The 23335-nt window shown below is 39.4% G+C and overlaps 2 protein-coding genes across 2 annotated transcripts; one reads left to right on the plus strand and one right to left on the minus strand.

The window, feature by feature from the left end:
- The first annotated feature begins 4945 nt into the window (after positions 1-4945).
- LOC131219237 (heparanase-like protein 1) lies at positions 4946-16329 on the plus strand. The gene is made up of 11 exons (XM_058214286.1): positions 4946-5240; positions 5273-5292; positions 8416-8669; positions 8805-8841; positions 10146-10329; positions 10812-10960; positions 11052-11285; positions 12536-12725; positions 12841-12966; positions 14504-14603; positions 15748-16329. The coding sequence occupies exons 3-11, from the start codon at positions 8460-8462 to the stop codon at positions 16135-16137; spliced, it is 1620 nt and encodes a 539-aa protein (XP_058070269.1). The 5' UTR covers positions 4946-5240; positions 5273-5292; positions 8416-8459; the 3' UTR covers positions 16138-16329.
- A 2352-nt stretch (positions 16330-18681) lies between these two features.
- LOC131219238 (heparanase-like protein 2) lies at positions 18682-23036 on the minus strand. Its single transcript, XM_058214287.1, has 7 exons — positions 22817-23036; positions 21307-21467; positions 20973-21206; positions 20565-20754; positions 19749-19874; positions 19541-19640; positions 18682-19040 (listed from the first exon to the last, which is right to left on the minus strand). Exons 1-7 carry the CDS (start codon positions 22858-22860, stop codon positions 18711-18713), a joined length of 1185 nt encoding a protein of 394 aa, XP_058070270.1. The 5' UTR covers positions 22861-23036; the 3' UTR covers positions 18682-18710.
- Positions 23037-23335: the final 299 nt, after the last annotated feature.

Here is a 23335-nt window from a genome sequence, read left to right on the forward strand (position 1 = left end):
CATGATTTATCTATTCTCATTGGGCTATCCCAAGATGTTGGGCCCCCATTGGTTGTTAGTAGGATTACCTCTTTTATTTTGAAGTCCATCTAGGACTCATTTGGGCTCCTTAGGGCATCTAGCGGGCCATGCAATAGTATGGTGAAGGAACCCTTTCCGGATCCTTAGGTTTGTGGGTAGGCTGCTTAGGCCCAACCTTGATATAAGGGGGAGTACATCATCATCATATAATATGTGTAGTATAGCTCCACGATCCATGCCCATACGCATCATATGTATGCTTGATGTGAGGAGTGATTGATTGTAACACATGCCACTAGGCAAATTATTATTGTACTCCTTGATAGAGGGAGTTGCTCACATGAGCACGCGGTACGCGTAGGATTGCTGCATGACTGGATAGTGTGATTCATGCATCTCGCATTATGTGACATGACTACTGTATGCCCTAGCGACATTAGGGTCGTAGCCTCCACAGGCATATCATGGTTGGCAAGATTGGACACCAGAAATCTTGTTCTACACGGGGTGCTATAGATGTCCCTGGGTGAAATTTCCTAAATCCTTATGGTACCAGGAGGTTGCTCCAACGTCTAGACTGAGTGGATGCATGAGCACCGACTGCCGATTACTAGAAGGCCTTGCTTTCCACTGTGTCGTGGTCGGTTGAAAGGGGGTGCGGACTTACCCGCCGGAGAGGAGGGGACAAAGATAGGCTGAGTTTGACCAACTCGAGGAATGAGTCTGCTATCGACGAGCCGAGCTCGATATTGGTAGGCGTATAGTAAAGTCTCTTCCACTCACCTTGTTACGCACGATGGGGCGACAATTTGATCTGGAGTGTACTAGACTACGGTGATATTTAGAGTTGAGCTATATTGATATGTGGACTCAGATGAGGATTAGTATGCTTGAGTTGCATCTCGCATCGCATGACCTTAGAATGACTAACATCATTCATGCCTTGCATCGCATAGCCTTGGTACGACCAATAGCATTCATGGATTCATCAACATATTCCGCATTACTCTAATATTGCATAATTGTATCACTACATTGCGCACACACTTTCACTACCCTTTAAGCTTTCCATAAGCTTATGCACGACCGTTGCGTACAGGTGACGTTGGACCGCAGCAGCGCTGAGGCAGGAGCGCATAGCAGATCATCTTAAAAGCTTTTGTTTATCATCATTGTATTTCCCTTTATGTGCATTTTACTTATAAGTTTTTTTTTATCATAGTGGATTTTGTGATAGCGTTCTTGTGGTTATTGTTTGTGGGTTATGCTTATGGTTATGCTTATTACAAATCAAACTGATGTTGAAAATTCTCCTTGTAGAATCCCAGGATTGGAACCTAGTAAATGGGTGCCACGAGCCGAGAATGAGGTACTAAGGAGGCTATCAACGCCAGATTCAACGATTGTGAATTTTGTGATCCCGGTTTCTGAGTTTGGAGCGTGACACCTACACCAAAGTAAACAGTGGCCCCAAGAAGTTTTTAACGATAAGTGTTCGATTCCATTTTTACTGTCGTGTGGTCTACTTGAAGTTTGAATCTACCTCATTTTTAGCTCATGTCCTAAATTTTGTTAGCATGGCGGATATACCGCGTGGATAATCCACATACATAAGGTGTCCCACATATATTTAGCAGCATTCTTGATTTTAATGTTACAAAAAGTAAAAGTCAAATCAACCATAGGGAATTGTGTGGTAATTATCTAGAGAAATAATTATTACCCATTTCTTATGCGTTCCATTTCCCATGCGTTTACCTTTACTCTGAAATATCAAACATGCCCTTAGGGCTGTTTGATTTTTGAATGCAGGTGTAAATACCCGGTAAATGAGTAATTATTACCGTTTCGCCCATTTAAAAATCCTTGAGAATTTCGGCCGAAAAAACCGGTTTAAAAGTGTTATTTTAAATTTTTGGACCTCACAATGATGGATATGATATATCTATTTCGTCCATCCATTATACCACAATATTTTGAAACATGAACCAAAAAATGAGGTAGATCCAATACTCAAGTGGCCACACCAAAAGAAAAAATGGCCCTGAGAAGTTTTTAACAATAAGCATTTGATTCACTTTTTTTTTTTTCCTGTGGCGTGATCCACTTGAGCTTTTAATATGCCTCATTTTTTGGCTCATGCCTTAAATTCATCTGCCATAATGGATGAATGGCTTGGATAAGCAACATGGATCATGGTGAGACCCACAAATAATTTACAGCTTGTTCAAATGTTGCGTAAAAATGTAAGCGATCAAATCAGATACAGGAACAGTGCAGTGAATACATGATAAATTAATTATGACACATTTACACTGCATTTACCAGTGAACTGGAAAATGAAAGAAGGCCCTTGATGTATCGATTTCTATGCATCTATATCACAATTCGATCACATCATCACTGTATTTAATGTATAAGTGACATGAGTGTTAATGTTGATGTGGATAAATTACAGTGCAACTACTTTGCATGAAACAAGATACACGTATTTGTAGCCAGCCAATGATCGGATTCCAGATGATGAATTAGACTGTAAAAATAGAAAATATTTTCAGTCACGTAATTATCGTGTAATTAATACTATTTAATCCGGCGTTCCAGACGAGTCATCCTCAAAGGAGCTGGTACGAGGGATGAACAGGATGGATATCACACCGACAACACACATCACTGTGAGCTCCACGTAGCAGGGGTCGTAGGCAAGACGCGTCGGAGAGCATCTGACAGCCATGTGAGAGCGGCAAGACTGAATGTTATAGCGATTCTCGCGAGTAGGTACTGCACACGTGAATCCCAGCGCACGTGAAAATGTCGCACAAGTGTATCCAAGCCCTGTACAGGGTGTCGATATATGATTTGCTCTCCCTGAATCAGAGCTGGTACATTCATCAGGTGATCGACACGTGTCGATTGAGAATTGGGCGTTGGTGATTTTCTTTCCAACAGTAAATTTTCATCACGTGAAATTGACCCACCTTATGGAAGGGGATTGGCTACTCCCTGACACTAGCCAATGGCTAGTGGTCGGTGCTCCCTGAGGCCCACCATAGTGTATGTGTTTCATCCATGCCGTCCACCGATTCTTCATATGGGCCGCACAGTGTTGATTGAACGCACACCATCAAAAACTTCCCGGAGCCACAAAAGTTTTAGATCAAGTTGATTATATATATATATATATATATATATATAAAGATATATATACCCTTCATCAAAGTCTGTATGACATGATTAAGAGGTTAGATGTGAAATAACTATTACAGTGGGCCCAAGGAGGTTTTAAATGGTAGATGTTTTCCCATGGTGTGGTCCACTTAAGATTTAAATTTACCTTATTTTTTGCATCAAGCCCTAAATTTATCTTTGAAAATGAATGGACGGTGTGGATAAAACACATACATTATGGTGAGGTCCACGTAGCACCGACCACTAGCCAAGCCAAACCGCGGCCCCACCTCACGAGTGGAAGGGACTTATTTCTTGCATCGCATGCTCTGCGGCCGGGCACCTAACGATTGGCTGGGATCTCCTACGCGGGATCCACAAATGTTGTAGCATTCCTCCTATGCAAATCCAGACCGTCCGAGTTGTTGGCATCATCACTCAGTATAGACCGAATGGTACTGATTGGACGATCATGACCATACAAACGGTGGCCATCAAATGGACAGCTAGAAAGGAAACTTCCACCAGATGGTTAGGATCCTTAACAAGAAAACATTTTAGAGTTATACGCCGTCCATAAGGGGTCCAGACGTTGTACGGTCCAGGTTGTATAGATTACAAATCAAGCACTCACCAATGTTAGACTTTGTCCACCTGTACAAGATCTCGACCGTTCGTCCTTTGATGGCCCATTCTCAGAATGTACGGCTTTTGCCCACCCAACCTTGAGAGTTGGTTGGACTGCTTCTCCAACCACCCAAATACAGACAAGTCTTCCAATCGGTGCCTGGGATGATTACCTAACCTCCATTGTTTGGTTACTTCCTCCGGAGATTGGGCCCGACCGATCGAACGGTCCGAACATCCCACACGTGCAACACGTGTTCAGAAAATGTGTACATGATCGCTTGAATATTAGCGTTTAGCACCGATTCTTTCTCGGTTGATGTACATGTGAAACGCGGATTGGCTAAGGAAGCCTTTCCAATAACTTCCTCCGGTAGAAGTTAGGTGGGGCCACATGATGTTTTTGAAATCCACTCCGTCCATCCGTTTTGCTGGATCATGTTGGGTTATGTGTTTAAAAGGAGGCCCGATCTGAAACTCAAGTACGCCAGACGACAAGAAAAAGTGGGTAGGGAAATGCGCACCGTTGAAACCTCCCTGCGCTCCACCGTGATGTTCATGTTCCATCCACACCGTTCATAAGGTCATTCTTAGTGGGGTGAACTGAAAACACAAAATAATAGCCTGTTTCAAAACTTCTGTGGCCCAACGATGTTTCAACGGTGAATATTCAATCCTCACTGTTTCACGTCCTGCGGCCCACTTGAGTTTTGAATCCGCAGCCCATGTCCTCATATGGCAAAACGGATGGACGGGGTGGATTTCTCACAAATATAAATTCGCGTCCGTACAAGTGTTCTATACCCCCAATCAAGCACTAACCATTGTTCGATTTCGTTCCCATGCACAAGATCTCGACCGTTCATCCGCTGATGGCCCATGCTCAGAATATACCAATTTTGGCCACCGAACATTGAAAGTTGGGTGGACTTTTTTTTAACTACTGCCCAATTATAATAACCCACAGAAGTCTTCAAATCAGTGTCTAAGATTACCTAATCTATCTCACCATTCGGTAGCTTCTCCCAGACTGTGGGCCCGAATAATCAAACGGTCAGAATCTCCACACGTGTGACACGTTTACATAAAATCGAGTGCATGAGAGATAGCTTAGATAGGAGCATTTAGCACCGGATTCTTTCTCCATTGTATCAAAGATACTGAAATATTTTATCTCGGCTTTATAAGATATGGAAAGGTGGCTGCTTTAGAATAAGAAGAAAAACAGAGCAAAAATGGCGGAATTTCCACTCAATGCGACAAATCTGGAGACAACCCATTACTCCTAACACCCGTCTCTTGTCGTCGCATCCTGGGTTTTCTTTGTTTGATGGATGGAGTTCGCTTAAAGCAAGCTAAAATAGATATGTGGACTGAGAGAGAAGAATGCCCGTGGTTTTTTTGCTGAAGTTCCTCCAATTCTGGCAAGAACAACCGTCGCCATTTATGTTAGGTCGTCATTTCGGGTTTGAACAGGTCTGATTTCAATTGGGTTTGTCTTAAAATAGCTCAGATTTCCTTTTGTTTTTTTTTTTTTGTTTGCTTGTTTGTTTGTTTGTTTCTTTTTCTTTTTTTTTTTTTTCATGTTGGTAGCTTTGATTTTTCTTCTTCTTACTCTGTTAAAAAAATCGTTCGAGGAATTATAAAAATGTAATATAATTCGTTTTTATATTATTTAAGGTTTGAATTTATATTTATGATAGTTCAGATTTTACTTGTGTTTTTTCGTAAAATAGCTCATATCCATTTCTTTCGGGTCTGATTTCAATTGGGTTTTCCTTAAAATAGCTTAGATTTTCACCTCCTTTTTTTTTTTTTCCATGTTGGTAGCGTTGATTTTTCTTCTTTTTACTCTGTTGCAAAAATAAAAAATAAAAAAAAATACGGAGAGTAGAGTATAAAAGTCTAATATAATTCATATTTTGAAAATCGAATTTTGGTTAGAATTTTTATTTATTACAGCTTCTTCTTGGATCTGTTATGAAAAAAAAATAAAAATAAAATTCCTATTTATTTATTTCTCAAAATATAAACTTTTTTTCTTCTGGTAGAAAAATGTCTATTGTGAAGAAAGGGGGGAAAATATCTCATTTTAATTTTTTAATTGGTAGAAAAATATCAATTTTTACCCATTAATTTCAAAATTTTTTCTTAACTTTTAAATGTTTCTTGCTTAATTTTACTTCTTAATTTATAAGTCTTCTGAGAGCAGTAATGTGGAATTTGAAGAACAAGAAATCATTTTATTGAAGGAGAAAAAACAAATCCCATATTTCAAACCTATTTCTGTTTTTCATATCTATTTTAAATGGTAGAGAGATTATGTTGTCTTGTTAGTTTTTCACTGTTTAGAGAGATGATAGTTCTTATGTTACCAGCTTTAACTACACTGCTTAGATTTTTATTTATTTATTTTCCTTTCCTTAATTAAGGGCAATTTTGGAATCTGGAATATCCTCTAAGGGGTTGTTTGGATGGTGGTAAATGGGGCAAGTAGTAAATGATTCACTAGCAAATCATTTACTACTTGTGTTTGGAAAATCATTTACTAATTGTAAATGATTTACTAGCAAAGCCCCCTTCTCATTTACCAGCAAAAAGGTGAGTTTTCGTTTACTAGTAAATTAGTAGATTTCATTTACCATTTACAGGCTATCCAAACACTGTAATAAATCATTTACAACTTAATGACAAACAGACAGGCTGTAAATCATTACAGCCTTTCAATGATTTACTAGTAAATCATTTACAATGTAAACCATTTACCACCATCCAAATGACCCCTTAGTCGCTAGAGGTGTACTAGAGTCGATCTGAGTCAAGCTTGGCACAGCTCGACTCGGCTCGGCCACTAGCTGACCTCAGCTCGAACTCGGCTCAGCTCGGTTCTCCAGCCTCACTGGCCAGCTCGGCTCGGTTTGGTTCGGTCAGCAGCTCGGCCAGTTCGAGCGAAGATCAAGCAGAGTTCGCCTGTGCAGCATTTTCACAAACACATGAGCTGCACCTTCAAATTCTCACTGTATGTAAAACACCAACGTCGGTTTTACAGGTATTTCATCAAACACCTTGTAGGCAACATCAAAATCAAGAAAAAAGGGTATTTGTTTGATGAAACATACCTTTCTTGCTACCAGCCGACACTTCGTTGAGTCATTTCATCAAACACTTGGTGAGCAACATCAATATCAAAGTAACCGAGTCATCAAATTGGTTTGATCCGAGTTCGTTGGATTTGATTTGAGTCGAGCTCGGGCAAGCTCGACCTTGGTTCAAAATTTTTCCGAGCTCAAAAAATCAGCTTGACTTGGCTCGAACTCAGTTTCGAACCGAGTTGAATCGAGCTTTTTCGAGTCGAGTCGAGCGAGCTAACCGAGCTAACTCGGTTTGTGTACAGTTCTATTAGTCGCTGAGAAATTCATATTAGACTATGCAAATTGCGAACGGCAATTTATTGGTAACGACGGATGGCGATTTGGGTCATTCTAACTAAATCACAGTTTGGTGGTACTTTGATCAATTTAGACCATCGATCTTATGTTTTACATATCCCAGATTTTAATGTCCAGCTAACCCTTTGTTAAGTGGTACACAAATATATGGACGAGAACGAACTTGTAGTAGCAGCGGTGCATAAAAAGGCCAAAGATTTGATAGCTAGGATCTTCCAATCTGTAGGTGCTTTGGGTCATCCTCCAACTGGAGTGAGTCCCATTAGGTCAACAATCTGGATCTAAAATTCGACAGTGTTTGCATTCTGATGTGCGAGTACTGTATAGTTTCTCAACTCAGATAAATCTCTCTTTTCATAGTTTAAAAGCCCAAATCTGCAACCCAATGAAATATTTCTTTTATTGGAAAGAAAAAGAAATGCCATAGAGATTTTACTTCTTAGATCTGTTGTAAGGAGGGAAAAACAGATTTTTAATTTCAGACACAAGCCTCTCTTTTCCTTATTTATTTCTGGTGGGCCATTGCGTGTATAGGCCATGTCCCAAAAAATAATGGGAGTCTATTGTTGTAACTATCTGATAAGTGACCTGGAGAAGGAATGGTTGGAATAGAGATCCACATTGAGCCATTCGAAACTCACAGCAACTCAATGGTCAGATTTGTCCTACCACTCTGATTTTGGCAAATAGGCCACCTAATCAACTGTTTGGATCACCACATTATTGCCTTGTGCAGGTTGAGGAGGGAATTAGATAAAAATCTTATGCAGTTGCTGCATGCTAACATTCTTCTTCATTATTTCACTTGGGTTGTCTTATTAAAAGGCTACAAGTTTTATCTTTCTATTGTTGATTTTACTTCCTCTAGGTCTGTTCTGAAGGGAAGAAAATGCAATATTTTATTGGTGTAAAAATACAAATTTTCAATCACAAATCTCACACCCGGCCCCCCCCCCCCCCCCCACCTTTTTGTGAGCTCATAATTCAAACCTGTTTGTAATCTTTCTGGTTTTGTACATGTTGTGTGTATCTCATGCTTATCTACAGCTAAGTTAGGAAACATCAGTTAACTTTCTTTTCTTCTTGTGTGTGTGTGTTATGGTTGATTGGATGAAGTTGTCTTCACTTAGCTACCTTTTCTCTCAAACAGCCCATTTGATTGAGTTGCATGAAGCTGTTATTGTAGATTTGGGAATGGGGTTTCAAGCTTTCTTTGTTCTCTTTCTATGCTCTCTTCCTGAGATTTTTGCCCAAGAGGCTGTAGATGCAACCATTGTAATCGAGGGTGCGGCCACAATATCCAAGACCGACGATAATTTTGTGTGTGCTACTCTTGATTGGTGGCCCCCTGAAAAGTGCAACTATGATCACTGCCCATGGGGTCAAGCTTCTGTTCTAAATCTGGTGAGGATCCAAACATATCTTTCTTGATAAGTGTTTCAATCTTTGTTTAATGTGGTATGGTTTTGAAGAAAGGGTCTGTACTTTGGAAATTACAGAAATCATATTCAAAATGATATTGTTTTGTGGTTTGGTCAGGACCTGGATCATCCCTTTCTTGCTACGGCCATTAAAGGTATGATATCACTTGAATTTGATTCTGCATCCTGAAATTCATTTTGGTGTTCAAAGTTTTTCTTATCAGAGAGAAATAAATATTGTATATTTTCTTTTGATGCTCCTTCACGATACCGTACTGTTTTTAAAATAAAATAGGTTAGGGAGGTTAGTAGCTCCCTAACTATCTATTTTCCCCAAATTCCCTTCTCATGCTTTTCTCCAGTAACAAAGGTCATTGTCATTGTCATCATCAAACCTCATATCATCCATGACAATGTTATTAGTGTTGCTTAATTTAGTTGGGTTTATATGGAAATTTCTTCTTTAACTGATGAAATAGTTTGGGTTTTGGGTGTTTGATTGATAGTCTGATGCTAGTGAACATAGATGGGGCTGTTTGGATTTGAGCAAAGTTGTGTCCCAACCAGTAGTCATGGACAACCTTACATTTTCATGGTTTTTCAACTCTCTTGTGCATGGGAATCCATGTCCTTTTGTACAACTAGTCTTGGATATGTGACTGTTAGACCATTGGGTGTCTTTGGTGGGGAGGTGGAACTACTTGTCATTGACACTTTATAGTTTCGGTGCACATGCATGTCATGTTCCAATGTGCAATGTGCATGACTGTTCTAGTTCAATCATTCCGCGCGTTAATACGTGCCACCGCGCTAAAAAAATGTGGCATGTGTCAAATGTGCACATGCACATATCTAAATGTGCCATCAACCAATCTTTAAGTTTCCCACATGTACCACAATCTATCCATTCCAGTCCATGTTTCAAGGTGTTCGACAAACAAGGGATGGAATAACTAGTCTGCAACAACATGTCCCAGCTAGCCCTTACCGCATGCCATGGATTGCTAGTTACAGGTTGTGACACTGCTTTGTCCATATCCAAACAAGCTCTTAGGATACATTTGGATGTTCCCAGTTCCTAAGATTGACAGATGCACTACTGCCAAGTGCAGAGTAGCAGTTGAGATAAGATCAGGGCCTTCCTCAGTTCTTATCTCGCTTGTGATTTTGGCGGGAGAAGTGGGAAATGCTAGCCCGCTTAATGCAGGTTGGTTTTTCATGCCACACTAAACACTAAGCAGGTTTAAGTACACTTGCGAAGCCCTTCAACTGTGATTTGGTGGTAGATCCAAACTCTACCTTAGCATGTTATGCTGATAAATACATAACTTCTAGTCATAATGTCTAGTTAATTAATTCTTGGACAGCTATTAACCAGGTTCATTTTAATATATGCTTACACTAGTACTATTAATGCTTGCAGTATTGATTTGCTGTTGCTTTATTTGTGGAATTGTAGCTTTCCATCCTCTAAGAATAAGAGTAGGAGGTTCTCTCCAAGACCAAGTTGTTTATGATGTTGGGAAATTGGGGTCTCCATGCCATCCATTTAGAAAGATGGCAGATGGGTTGTTCGGATTCTCCAAAGGTTGCTTGCGTATGGACAGGTGGGATGAGCTGAACCTGTTATTCAAGAAAACGGGGTAAGGAATTCTACGTCTATGATTAACATGCAGTGCTTTGCCTCCTATTTAGGACCCAGAGTATTGGAATGAATGGATGGTGGTGTCTATTGGCTAGAGTGATGGGACCTACTCATTCATCACATTGGTCCAAGTATAAACAAGTTGGTCCCATAACTCTAGCCAGTAGGAGCCTGTGGGCACTTATGTGACTACAAAGCTAGATCATCATCATCAGTATCTAAGCCCTTATCCCAACTAATTGGGGTTGGCTACATGAATCCTGTTCCACCATTCCACTCTATCAAGGGCCATAAATTCAGTTAGACAACCAAGCTAGACCTCTTTATAAAAATATTGGGCAACATCAAACACAATGATTGACGGATTGAAAAAGCCCCAAAATTGATATTTTTAAGCCTAAGTATACTCCATTATAAAGAAAGTAACATCTTTATGACAAAAGCAGTGATGTGATTGGTATCTATATCTGATGGTTGCAGATCAGTTGTGACATTTGGTCTTAATGCACTCTACGGGAGGCATCAGATAAAAAAGGGTGTATGGGGAGGTGCTTGGAACTCTAGTAATGCTCGCAGTTTGATAGAATACACCATTTCGAAGGGATATAATGTTGATTCATGGGAATTTGGTACTGGAATTATAAATTTGAGACATTTCGGTTTTGCTTGGAAAACCCAATATGTGTTTTCTCACCTACCAAATGCTTTTCATGGTATCAGGAAATGAGTTGAGTGGAAAAGGTATTGGTGCAAGTGTTGGTGCTGAACAGTATGGAAAGGATCTAATTGGCCTTAAAGCTATCCTCAACAACCTATACAAGAAGTCGAAAATACAGCCGTCGCTGTTGGCACCTGGAGGTTTCTTTGAAAAAAAGTGGTATACTCAACTTCTTCAGGTTTCCGGGTCAAACGTTGTTGATGTCTTGACACATCATATATATAATCTTGGTGCAGGTGCGCTATGTGATCTTTAATTCATTTAACATAGGGAATTCCATTTTTTCTTTTATAAGATTCCGGAACATGTTGGGATTTCACATGATGTTATTTTATCGTAGGTTTTAGAGTTATTCTTACTAGGGATATGGCATGTGCAATGCATGTGGAGAAAGATAGTAGGGGAGGGAGAAATTAGAAGAAAGAGAGATGGAGGAAAAGAGCGTGGCTACTTGCTACAAACATAGAGAGAAATAGAAATGATTTCAATGGCTGTAGACCCATTCCTACTGTTTCCGTTGCCATGGCCCACTCAAGTTTTGGATCTGCCTTGTTTTTCTGCTGACATCCTGGGATGAGGTGGCATAATAGATATATGGAGTGGATTTCATACAATCATCTGGTGGGCCCCACACAAATTTGTTGCATGGGACCAAGCAGGCTACGTATAAGGAAGAGAAGAGTGAGCTACTCGCATTAAAACCACATTGCTTTTTGTGGGTAAAATCTATTCTGTTTAAAGTCAAATTGTGGGTGAAATCTGAACCATCAGACAAACAACAGCCACATTTTTAAGTTCTCAAAATATCTTTGATTTCATTTAAAATGTTTTCCCATATCCTTTCCCTGTTCAAAGTTCTCCGCCGAGGAAAACTATTTGTGGGGGCAAAATGTCCAAAAGCTAGTTGCGGTATATAGACAGTAATAGATTATACGTGAATAGATTTTAATGAATTTAAACTGAATAGATGCATGATTCTAAATTATACACTTATTTGAACTAATATTCATGCAATTAAACATCTTTTAGGAGGTTAACTAATCTCGCGATGCTTGGATTAGCCAACCCATACGCATAAAGCATGGCACATGAGTAAGAAACAAACAGATTGCTAAAACAAGTCTTTCTAGCCATCCATTTGTTCCATACACTGGCCCCACCTGCTGAGTGAACTAGCCTTGTCTTTGGGCATGGGCATCTACAAGGTGGGACTTAGATGATGTATAGCTTAGATCAAACACTTCTGTGCCACATTGCTACATGTGTTGTGTAGATTGTTTTCCTTGTATTGATGCATGGGATTATCTAATCTCTATTTTTTACCACTGTCATATGACTTTGAATTTATCGGGTTTGATTGGGTCACCATGTCTGGCATGTATGGACATGATTGTCACTTACAAATTGTACTGTCCATGTTTGTATCTGTGGTTTCCCAAACATGCAAGAGCATTAATTGCTATCTATAACCCATCTTTCTTTTCAGGTGTTGACCCTCATCTTGTTGATAAGATCTTGGATCCCCATCAGTTAAGTCACATAGCTGGAACATTCAGAGATCTCCAACTAACAATAAAAACACATGGTCCATGGGCTTCTGCTTGGGTTGGGGAATCTGGCGGGGCCTACAACAGTGGGGGACGGCGGGTCTCCGACACCTTTGTAAACAGTTTTTGGTAAGTTTGTCGTGTTAGTTCTTTCACATTTTGTTCTTAGAATTTCTGTCATGATACCTGGTTGTCTTCATGTAGTTGATGCAAATTCCTCACATAGGTATTTAACATGAGGCAGGTACTTAGATCAGCTCGGAATGGCATCCAAGTATGGTACTAAGGCGTACTGTAGGCAGAGTTTACTTGGTGGCAACTATGGCCTTTTGAACAAAACAACTTTTGTTCCTAACCCTGATTACTACAGGCAAGTAACTTTTAAATCATTTGAGAATTTTGGATATCATGTAATGAAGCATGGGCATCTGATTAGTTTGCTGTTGTGTGCAGTACACATAGGTGGGTCAATTGTTTGTGGTCCAAATGGTTAATCTAATGGGTCCCACCTTGGATTCGGGATGCCCCAAAAGTCTTCAAGGTCGAAAGACCTTAATCATCCAATCTTTGGCCCTTTTTCTGGTCTATTATTATTATTTGGCTTTCTTTCACTATCTATGTAGGCTACTGATTGAATATTTAGATCTTCCAATCTTGGATATTTTTGGGGCATCCTGCATCTAGGGCTGTCAATTGATACCTGATGGACCTGAACATTTTAATGGGTCTGGATCCAATTTTTAGGACCTGTTTAGAAATTGGTTCAGTACTTGTTGGCCATTTGGGACCTGACTAAAAATGTAGTCGAGTTCGGATCAGGGCCTCCAGCTTGGACCCTGTCAAAAATGGATTGGGTTGGTCCAGCTAATTTTAATAGTAATATGTATATGTGTGTGTGTGTGTGTGTGTGTGTGTGTGTGTGTGTAGAGTCATGCTCACCCACACACCTACGCACGTGCACACTTTTGCACACGTGTCATAGGTGTCTAATCTGAACGGTCCATATGATGTGGAATCCCATGAAACCCCAAAGGACAAATTTTCACCCTGATCTAAAATTTTGGTGGGCCATAGCAAAGAGAAATGCAAATCAAGGGAGGAAACTGTTTTTTATTTTTCATGGCCCACCAAAGTTTTGGATCAAAGTAAAAATTGGGCCCGGAGGGTTTCATGAGGTGCTGCTTCATGTGGACCGTTCAGATTTTAGAGTCACATCACGTATGATGAGTTCTCTAAAAAGTTTGCATGAGTTCCATGTGAATTGGTGCGCATCTAAGCATTTGGTTACCAATGGAATGAACCACAAACATGTAAGAGAGCCTATTTTCAACCACACATTTCAAAATGGCATCCATGTGTGCGATCAAATCCATCGATTGGGTGGGTCCAATCATGTCAATGCCCTTATTTGACTGAGTTTACTTGAAACCAAGTTCCAAGTGCACAATGGGTATTCAAACTTGATAGGATCTGATTCCTCAAAAAACGAGACCCGAACCCAATCAACCCAGGTACTAGTAATTAGGACCTGGCCTGAGCCTCGCCCATTGACAACCCTACTTGCATCCGTGGTGGGGGCCATCACATCAACGATCTAGATCACCAAACCATGAGTCCTACCTATACAAATTGGGCACGTGTAGACTCCTGATGTGTTAATTCCTCTGCGGATTGATCAAGTACAACCGCCTGTAGGTTAGCTTCACCTACTAGGCTACTATGCATTTTTACAAGCATTATCCCAACAAAATATATGCGGTTTTTCAAAGGCAATATGGAAACCAAAATGAAGGTATAAAAGAAAGGGTCTTATTGTAATTCTGGTTGTAGGTAATCAGTTCTCGATTCCTCAATGTTTGCAATACATTAAAATCTTAATCCTGATTGCATGTTATGGTTGTTATCAGTGCATTGCTATGGCATCGGCTGATGGGAAAAGGAGTTCTTGCTGTTAATTATAGTGGCTCTCCATTTTTACGTGCCTATGCCCATTGTTCGAAAGGAAAGGTATGATTGGGTAATCTCAGACTTCTTGGATCTATGACATTTTATTATTGTAGCGAGATAAGTTGAGTTCAAGGTTTAAAAATGCGTGTCTTGAATCAGTCTTTAACTATCTTGAGTCAACTCAACTGGGCCGAGTGAATCATCTTCACCCAGTTTTCCTATTGTCAGTTGAGGTTTTTTTTTTTTTTTTTAAAATAAAAAAATTTAATTAATTAATTTTTTTATTTTTCAGAAATTATGGACCTAGTTTCCCAAGCTATTAGATGAGTCAAGTAAAAAAGAGTTATATAGAAAACAACTCTTGCTGAATTGGATTGAGTCATCTGATTTTTTTTTTTTTTTGGTTGTCCTATCGAGTTTTCAGACCATGAATATAATTGAATTAACATTGTTCGGCCACTTGGAGTCATTTAAAATTGAAGTCATCTTCAGAGAAATACATGTAGAGGTGCAATCTGAATAATTAGATTTTTCAGTTTTGTTTGGAAATGATTGGCAATAAAATAGTTAGAATTTTTTTATGCTGTTTGGGAAAAGGGTGTAATGACAAGATTTTCCTATTCAAATGGCACCAACTTGAAATTGAAGCTGGTACTTTGTTTAGAACTTAGTTGCAGGATCCTTCTCACTAGGTGCCTCTCCCACTTCTAAATCTTGCTCCCACTCCTTCCTATCTATTTATACTTGTTTACATTTGAAAGAGACACTTCCCCGCACCCGAATTTGTTGCCACTTGCATCGAGCAGAATTATGGAAATCTGTCAAACTAGCTCCTATGGCGAGTGAGCTCACTTCAAATTGAATAAATGTGCTCAGTTGTGTTTTCGGACCAACACCATTCCACAGAAATGTTAGCTTCCACATGCACCTACGTATATCATCAAATCCAAGGGGTCCTTTCTCATGCCTCAGTGGTAGATTCACAAGAGTTTCAACACAAGGTCATGGGTTTGAGTACCTATTGTGGTGTGAGTGCATGTGTAAAAAAAAGAAGTCCAAGTCCTTAAAAAAAAAAACTTTTCTCATGCCAAGACTATCACGTTGTCATACCCATAGCTTTCTTTAAACTGATTCCACTTGGACGGCATTGTCCTTATTTTCATTAATGCCTGAAAACAAAACAAGATGATTAATCTAATTGCAGGCTGGTGTGACTTTGCTTCTGATCAATCTAAGCAACACCACTGAGTTTGCTGTCACCATCAGAAATGAGATGAACCTCAATCATCGCGTAGATGAAGACGTTCAAAGAGAAGGTTCTTTTATGACCGGTCTCAAGAGAACAGTTGCGTGGGTTGGTAGGAAAGCATCGGATGTGTCAGACCAGAGGGAAGAGTACCATCTGACCCCCAAAGATGGCTACCTCCGAAGCCAAACCATGCTCCTCAATGGGAATCCTTTGGAGCTGACCGAGGATGGGAACATCCCGGCTTTGGATCCTGTTCTTGTCGACGTGAGCTCGCCTATAGCCATCGCTCCTTTGTCCATTGCCTTCGCCTCTTTGCCAAAGTTTGAGTCAGCCGCTTGTGCATGATTACTGTATGTATATCCTATCTCTACTCGTAATGTTGTATTTTGCAGAAGCTTAAGAGCTAAAATGTTGCATTAAAGCTTGGTGAATTCAAGTGGCTCCACCTAGCTTCCCCATGTGTGAAAGAATAAGTTCCATTTTTAATCCATCCAAGATGTAATTGTTTATATAAATTTCACCAACTGAATTGTGATATCTTGTTGTATGTGGCCATGTATGTATGCATCCATTTATATGTTTATTTTAAGAGGTGCGCATTCTAGTGGTACTAGTACCACCACAAGCTTACCATGGTACTGGGCAGATGTGGAGCTCACTGATGTATTCATGAATCTGACCTGTCCGTCAGATGCATCACCTTAAAAATGCTTAGATCCCAAAATCATCCCGATCCAAAAATCAGGTGGGCCACAACACAAAATGTTGAGAGGGAATGTTGGCCATTGCTTAGAGTGGTTGGCCCACAATGATGTGTATATAAAATCCCTGCCGTTCAGACCCTTCATCCAGTCTAGAGGAAGGGCCGGGCCAAAAATCAAGTTGTTTTATGACTCAGGTGGGCCATGTGTTAGCATCCCTTCCTAGCTTGTTCCCTTTGATGTGCCCCACTTGAGTTTTGGACTGGAATGAGTTTATCGGTGATAGATGGGCCCCACATCTTCCCTGCACCAGCACACCCATTTAAAGATGGATTGAGTTAGTGGTGATTTGGGTATAAGACCATCTTGCTTTTGCTTTACTTGCTCTGGAAAAGATGTCTGAATGGCCGTATCTTTATATTTAGATTTATTGATTAAGATGAAAATTCGTTGATTGGAATCAACATAATAGACTATTAGATAGCGCTTGATTGTAATGAACCTATGTAACTATACATGGACCTGTGGCTGTTTTAGGCTCTCATCACCAGTCCCTAGCCTGGATAAAGGAGGGTATTCCATAACTTCCAACATGAATCCAAGTGGATAAGGATTCATGTAGCCGTTCCCAATTAGTTAGGGATAAGGCTATGATGATGAAATTCTTCACTTAGTCTGTTTGAAAATGAGTTCATCTCTTTTTTGTTGATAGTGTTTATGTATTTAAAAATCTTGATCTTTATAACATAATGAGTTCATGTAAACAGTAGTTCTGTAATACATCATTAATGTTAACTAAAATGGGTTGAACTCGTTTTATGGTGACTCCCAAACAGGTTTTTTCTTCTGCTCCATATATAAACCCCAACCTACATGTTGCTTAACTTGCAAGACTAGTGTTGGAGAAAATGGAAAATAAGAGAGTTGAGAGAAGGTTGGTGTCATGACTCAAGTTGAGAGAGCAATGAATAGCAAGAGAGGGAGGGAGGGATTTCATATCTATGTCAATGTATCTACGGATGGTGCAGGCCCTGTGTAGTGTGATGATCATATGTAGTTAACTACATGGGACGATCTGATCATCTGGTGGGTATGCCTCAAAAATCAGGCTGATCCAGTCATCAGGTGGGCTGCATGATAGACAAACCCAAAAACCTCCCAAATTTAGTGTGGGGCCCACCATGATGTGTGAATGTTGTCCAACCTCTCAGTTAGGGTTGCCCCACCATGAAAATGGACAACCCAATGGTTAGGCTGATCTAAAAACAAGTGGTCTTGTCCACATGAAAATAAAGTTTTTAGGTGTTCCATTGTTTTCTATGGATAGTTGGATTGAAGAACAGAGTCTTTTTTGCCGCTCATTGCAGAAGTTTGGGCAATCTCACTGTTGGAGTGAAGGGTTTTGATGTCGGCAATTGCAACATTAGATATGCTCAAGCATGACCCATCATCATTCAATTGGTTCATAGATAGATCATAAAATTCCCACAAACAGGATGAGAAGTGGCCCCCCATGTGACTGATCAAGACCTCACAAACATCAAGGCTCCTTCGCTGTGGAGTTTGGGACCCCAAGGCAACCATTGAGGGTGGTGGTAAGGAGGCAGCTGACTCTATTTTAGCTAGCATTTTCTCTAACTAAAAGAGTGATGGAAAAAATCAGCCTCTTGAACAAATCCTCTTCCTTTCAATGAGTAGGTTACAGGCCATAAGAGAGTGAGAGACTTACTACGGTAGTGGAGGAAAGGTCCTTTTTTGGGCTCATCAATAACTGTCAATGGTTCATCAAAGGTTAGTCAGGGTGGGCTGCTCAATTAGCACATCTTCTGAAAAAGGATCCGGCATGGTGATGGACCAATGAGTATTGGGCGACATTCAATAATCTCAAGGAGCCCCTCGTACAGGAACTGGTCATTGTCCATGTGCACATGGTATGAAGACCATGTTAGTTATCATGGTCTATAGTTGTGGGCATGGTTTTCGAACTTGACTTACCATGAGCCCCTCATTCAAACATAGAATCTTGCAAAGCGAAAAACTGATGACCAGAACATGTTGAAAAAAAGAAAGATGCAGCTACGGCATACATTAAGATGATTTTTTGAACTCTCGAGCGAGAGACTTTTTATGTATATTCAATCAGTGCAGATTACAATTGCAAAGAACACAATAATGATACTTAGGTGCAACCATAAATTTCAGATTTGCAATGGTCCCTCAGCAGGCTGGAGCCTTGAAGTCCTTAAAGACAGCAAAGACAATCGATGACTGAGCAACACTCACAGGTTTTGAACTGTCAACTTGGGTTGGTTTCAAATCAGGGATGTCACCATTTTCTGTAAGCTCCAACGGTGACCCGTTGAGCAGCATGGTGGTGCTCTTTAGATCACCATCTTTGGCAGTCAAATGATACTCATCTCTTTGCCCACCTGCTATGGCTTGCGCTGAAGCTTCCAATGGTGGGTATAAGTTCAGGTCGTTGGCCAGCGAAACGTTGAAGGATGTCGAGTTGGATAGATTAATCAGAAGCAGAGTAATTCCAGCAGCCTGAGAGAGAGAGAGATTAAATAAGAATATGTTCTTTAGTAAAAAGAATATTCGAACTGGTTATACATATACATATCGGTTTCACTCTAGCAACAAATCTCTTGAAGAATTTAAAAAAATGAAAATGAAAAGACTATTAGTTTTGTAATTGGATTACTTATAATTTGAAACATAGCAAAATGTCAAGATTCTAAAAGCCACTATAACATGTAAAGTGTTTAGGGCCTAAAAAAGATTTATAAGAAATTATAGGCATCTAAACAACACTTGTAGTGTCTTTATTTGTAAACTTTTTACAATGATTTTACAAACATCCAAACGACTCCTAAGTAAAAAAATTTCTTGTGAAACCATTTCATTACAACCAGACCCCCCCCCCAAAAAAAAAAAAAAAAACCTTCATTTTGAAGTCATCAATGAAGGAAATAAAGTCAATAAATACAAACAAATTTAGGGAAAAAAAAGAAAGTAAAACCACATTAAGTAGAAGATGATCGTACCCCATTTCTACGGCAATGAGCATATGCACGTAAGTACGGCGAGCCATTGTGATTGGTAGCAAGAACACCTTTCCCCATTAACCGGTGGAAAAGAAGAGCGCTGATAAACAATAAAACAACAAAAAAGGATTTGTCGACGGTTCTATAATATAAAGATAAAAGATTACTGAAAATGTAGGTATTTTGGTTCTATAGTTTCAAATCTCACCTATAATAGTCTGGGTTGGGTACCATTGTTGTGGTGTTGAGGAGACCGTAGTTTCCACCTATCAATGTCTGCCTGCAGAAAACTTTGTGGTTATACGTTGATGTCATACCAAGCTGATCCAAGAACCTGTTACAAACACAATGAATCAATCAGTCGATTGCTTATACTCAGATTGATCTAAAGCTTAAGATATAGATGTATTGTTTAATGGGAAATATTTGTAGAGATAAAGATATAGCTAGTTGGATCTGCACGCCCCATGACCATTCTTAGTTGGCATGTATTATGATCTTTTGATTTTGGAATGTACATTGTGTTGCCGTTTCCTTGTATATGAATCCTTAGTGGGTTATAAATGTTATGGAAGTTTTTTCTCTGATTTTTATGGTGTCCTTTGTCAATTTTGACAATATTCCAATGGGCTCACATTGCTCGCCGTAAATTACAATGCTAGGAGCCGAATTCAGACTCATGGACATTACGTCGATCTAGATGGTTCATTAGGTCCAGGTAATAGATGGGATGGTTCAGATTGTCTTCAGGAAGCATTTTTTCAGAGTCATAGGCAAGATGGTATCATCTTCTCATCATGGTCTTTTTGGGTGCCTAAAAACAGTGAGCTGGACCAAACGGACAGTCGAGAATGATTGATCATTCCCATGTATCCAAATGCAGTTCATAGAAATAAATAACTTTAATGCAATTTCACTAGATACAGTTCTAGGGGTGATACTAGAAGAAGCATATTGGAAAACCAACATGAAAACAGATGCATGAATAACATCTATAGGAAAGAAAGAGAAAAGGGTCCATCACCAGAAGCTATTTACGAAGGCGTGTGATACGAGTTTGCCTCCGCTGTTGTATGCACCACCGGATTCTGAAACCCAAGCCGATGACCATGGGCCGAACTCCTTAAGCGTGACCTCAAGGTCATTGTATGTCTGAACTATCTCATTGAGATGATATGGATCTTGCATCTTGTCGAATAGAGTCGGATCAACACCTAAATGAGAGAATCCATAAACACCATTAATTTCGCCATCTTACCATACATTAGCACATATATGCACCCATTTGATCAATTCATTGGGCAGCAATGAAAGCATCTTCTCTACACATGCATTCACAATTTACATGTTTGTAAGAAATGCTGAAGACGCCAATGCAAATAATCAGATGGGGTCCACTAAGTTCAGAATTCAATGTAAAATCCTCACTGACCTGCACCAAGGTTGTAGATATGATGGCTCACTACGTCGACAACGTCGGGCCCTGAGGCCAGAAGGAAGTCATCAAACCACTTTTTCTCAAAGAAACCTCCAGGGGCCATAATCTGTGGTTTTTTCCCGGAATTCTGATATAGCTCGTCGACAAGTTTTCTAAGTACGATCATGTCCTCTCCGTATTGATTAGGTTCTACCTTTGCAGCAATTCCGCCTCCACAGAGTTCATTTCCTGATAGGAAGTGTACCATATAAAAAATTAGAGAGAACTTAAAAAAAAAATTAAGACAAGGGCTGTTCAATTTAAGACCTGAGATTGCGATTGTGATTACCGAATTCCCATGAGTCGATCTTTTGGCCCTTTGAGAGGATGTACTGCATGAAAGCACGAGTGTTTGATGGGTTCCAATTGCCTATGTAAAGAGTATCTTTTGGATCTTGATTTGCCTTCTTTCTCCCAATGAGTGCATTCAGTCCAAATGTTAGCACAGCTCTGCAACCATTCAAACAGAACTGTTTAGTGACTTCATAAAGCAACTGCCTTAAGAACTCTCTACTTAGCTGCATTTTAAAGGTGTGTGTTTAGATGTACTATTGGATTTAATTGCAAAATAAGAAAATGCACCAAAACTACTTTTTGGGTCATTTTCCCTTTGATTAATTAAACTGTATTCCTCGTTACTTGTCCATCCAAACACGACCAAACACTATATAAAAAACAGCATTACTATATACTCCAGCATGTGTTGCTGAGAGAATAGAGTTCTTGGTCTCCCTCTACCATGGTTGTTTCTAATGACAAATGGTAAAAAAAAAGAAAAAAAGAAAATAGAGAATTGAATTGACATTATCATTCTAAATAATGTGGATATAATGAATTTGTTGTTTTTTGTTAGCACTACATTGAGGTTCTCTTTTAGGAGAATTCCTTGCCAGTATTTACATATCAATCCGTCCAGCCAGATCACCCCACGAGTGAGAATGGGAAAACTCAAAATCAGGTCATCCAATCATCAGGTGAGTCACCTTCTGAATTTGATGTTTTTGGAGGTTATTCATTGTTTTCTATGGTGTGGCCCATCTGATGCTTGGATTGGCTTGATTTTTGTGTTGCCCCAATTTCATGGTAGGCGAACCTGCTGAATGATTGGATTCCATATAAACAGCATGGTGGGCCCCATATGTAGCTAGTTGCAAGAAATTTTCTGTGATTGTTGTAGAGGAACCACCCTCCGGACTTTGATGGACATAATAGGCTACTTCCTCATTTGATGGGACGCATTGAGTTTGCAATTCAGTTTACTTGTGCATTTAGATGCATCATTCCAGACTGTTAAATGATCTCGATTCTAATCCGATTGAGAGACGAACACAACTAGAATTTCTTAATCCTTAAGACTCTGGATTCCCACAATTATAAATTACTAGAGCTGGTCTGATTATGATAAATTTGAAAACTAGATGTCATTTAAATCCCATTTGGGATACCCAAAATCTAGTTCTAGTTCTAGTTTTAGAGTTTTTTTTTTTCAGCACAACCAATCCACCATGTAAGCAGAATCTAAATCGCAATGAAGGAAAGAAAGGAAAGGAGCCCTTGTTGTCTTGCCAAGGATTTGAGTGTGGTGAGTTTACTTGAAAATAGCACTAACTACTATAGGATTTCAATGTAGAACTCGTCTAAGCTATAAATACTATGGAAAGGTATACGGGGGGATACACAAATCTCTTCGGATCTCCCACCTATTCTATATATTTTTGTCATTTTCAATAGAATTATATACAAGCAGTTTCCAAAATGTAGTCTTTTATTAATAACAGTACTAAAAGAGAGATACTTACCCTTGGCTTGAAAATAATTCATAGAGTGCATCCCATCTATCCATGTTAAGACAACCATTGGAAAATCCAAACAAGCCACTTTCCTTCTTTTTGAAGTAATGGCATTTGCGAACTGTGCCATTCACATTGTACAGAACTTGGTCTTGCAATGAACCTCCCAGCCTAAGTCTCAATGAGTTGAAAGCTGAAATTTCAAATACTAGAAATCGTCAAGAGTTTAAAACCATTACTAAAAAATAAAAATCAAACAATGCCCAACAATATATATATATATATATATATATATATATATATATATATATATATGAAGAAAGAGAATCTGTTCTTTTCATACTGTTGAGTTCTGATTTAAACAGTGAATTCCCCAACACTAATTAAGAAAATCCAATATCTTTACCCCACTTACCCTTGATAGCCTTTGGAAGAATTGGGTTACTCAAATTCTGTAAAAAAAACACACAAATCCAAGCTTATTTTATAAACTATTAGACAAATGTAATACATGAAACTAGTTTTAAA

Source organism: Magnolia sinica, chromosome 11 (assembly GCF_029962835.1).
Source record: "Magnolia sinica isolate HGM2019 chromosome 11, MsV1, whole genome shotgun sequence".
In the NCBI taxonomy this organism is placed as follows: domain Eukaryota; kingdom Viridiplantae; phylum Streptophyta; class Magnoliopsida; order Magnoliales; family Magnoliaceae; genus Magnolia; species Magnolia sinica.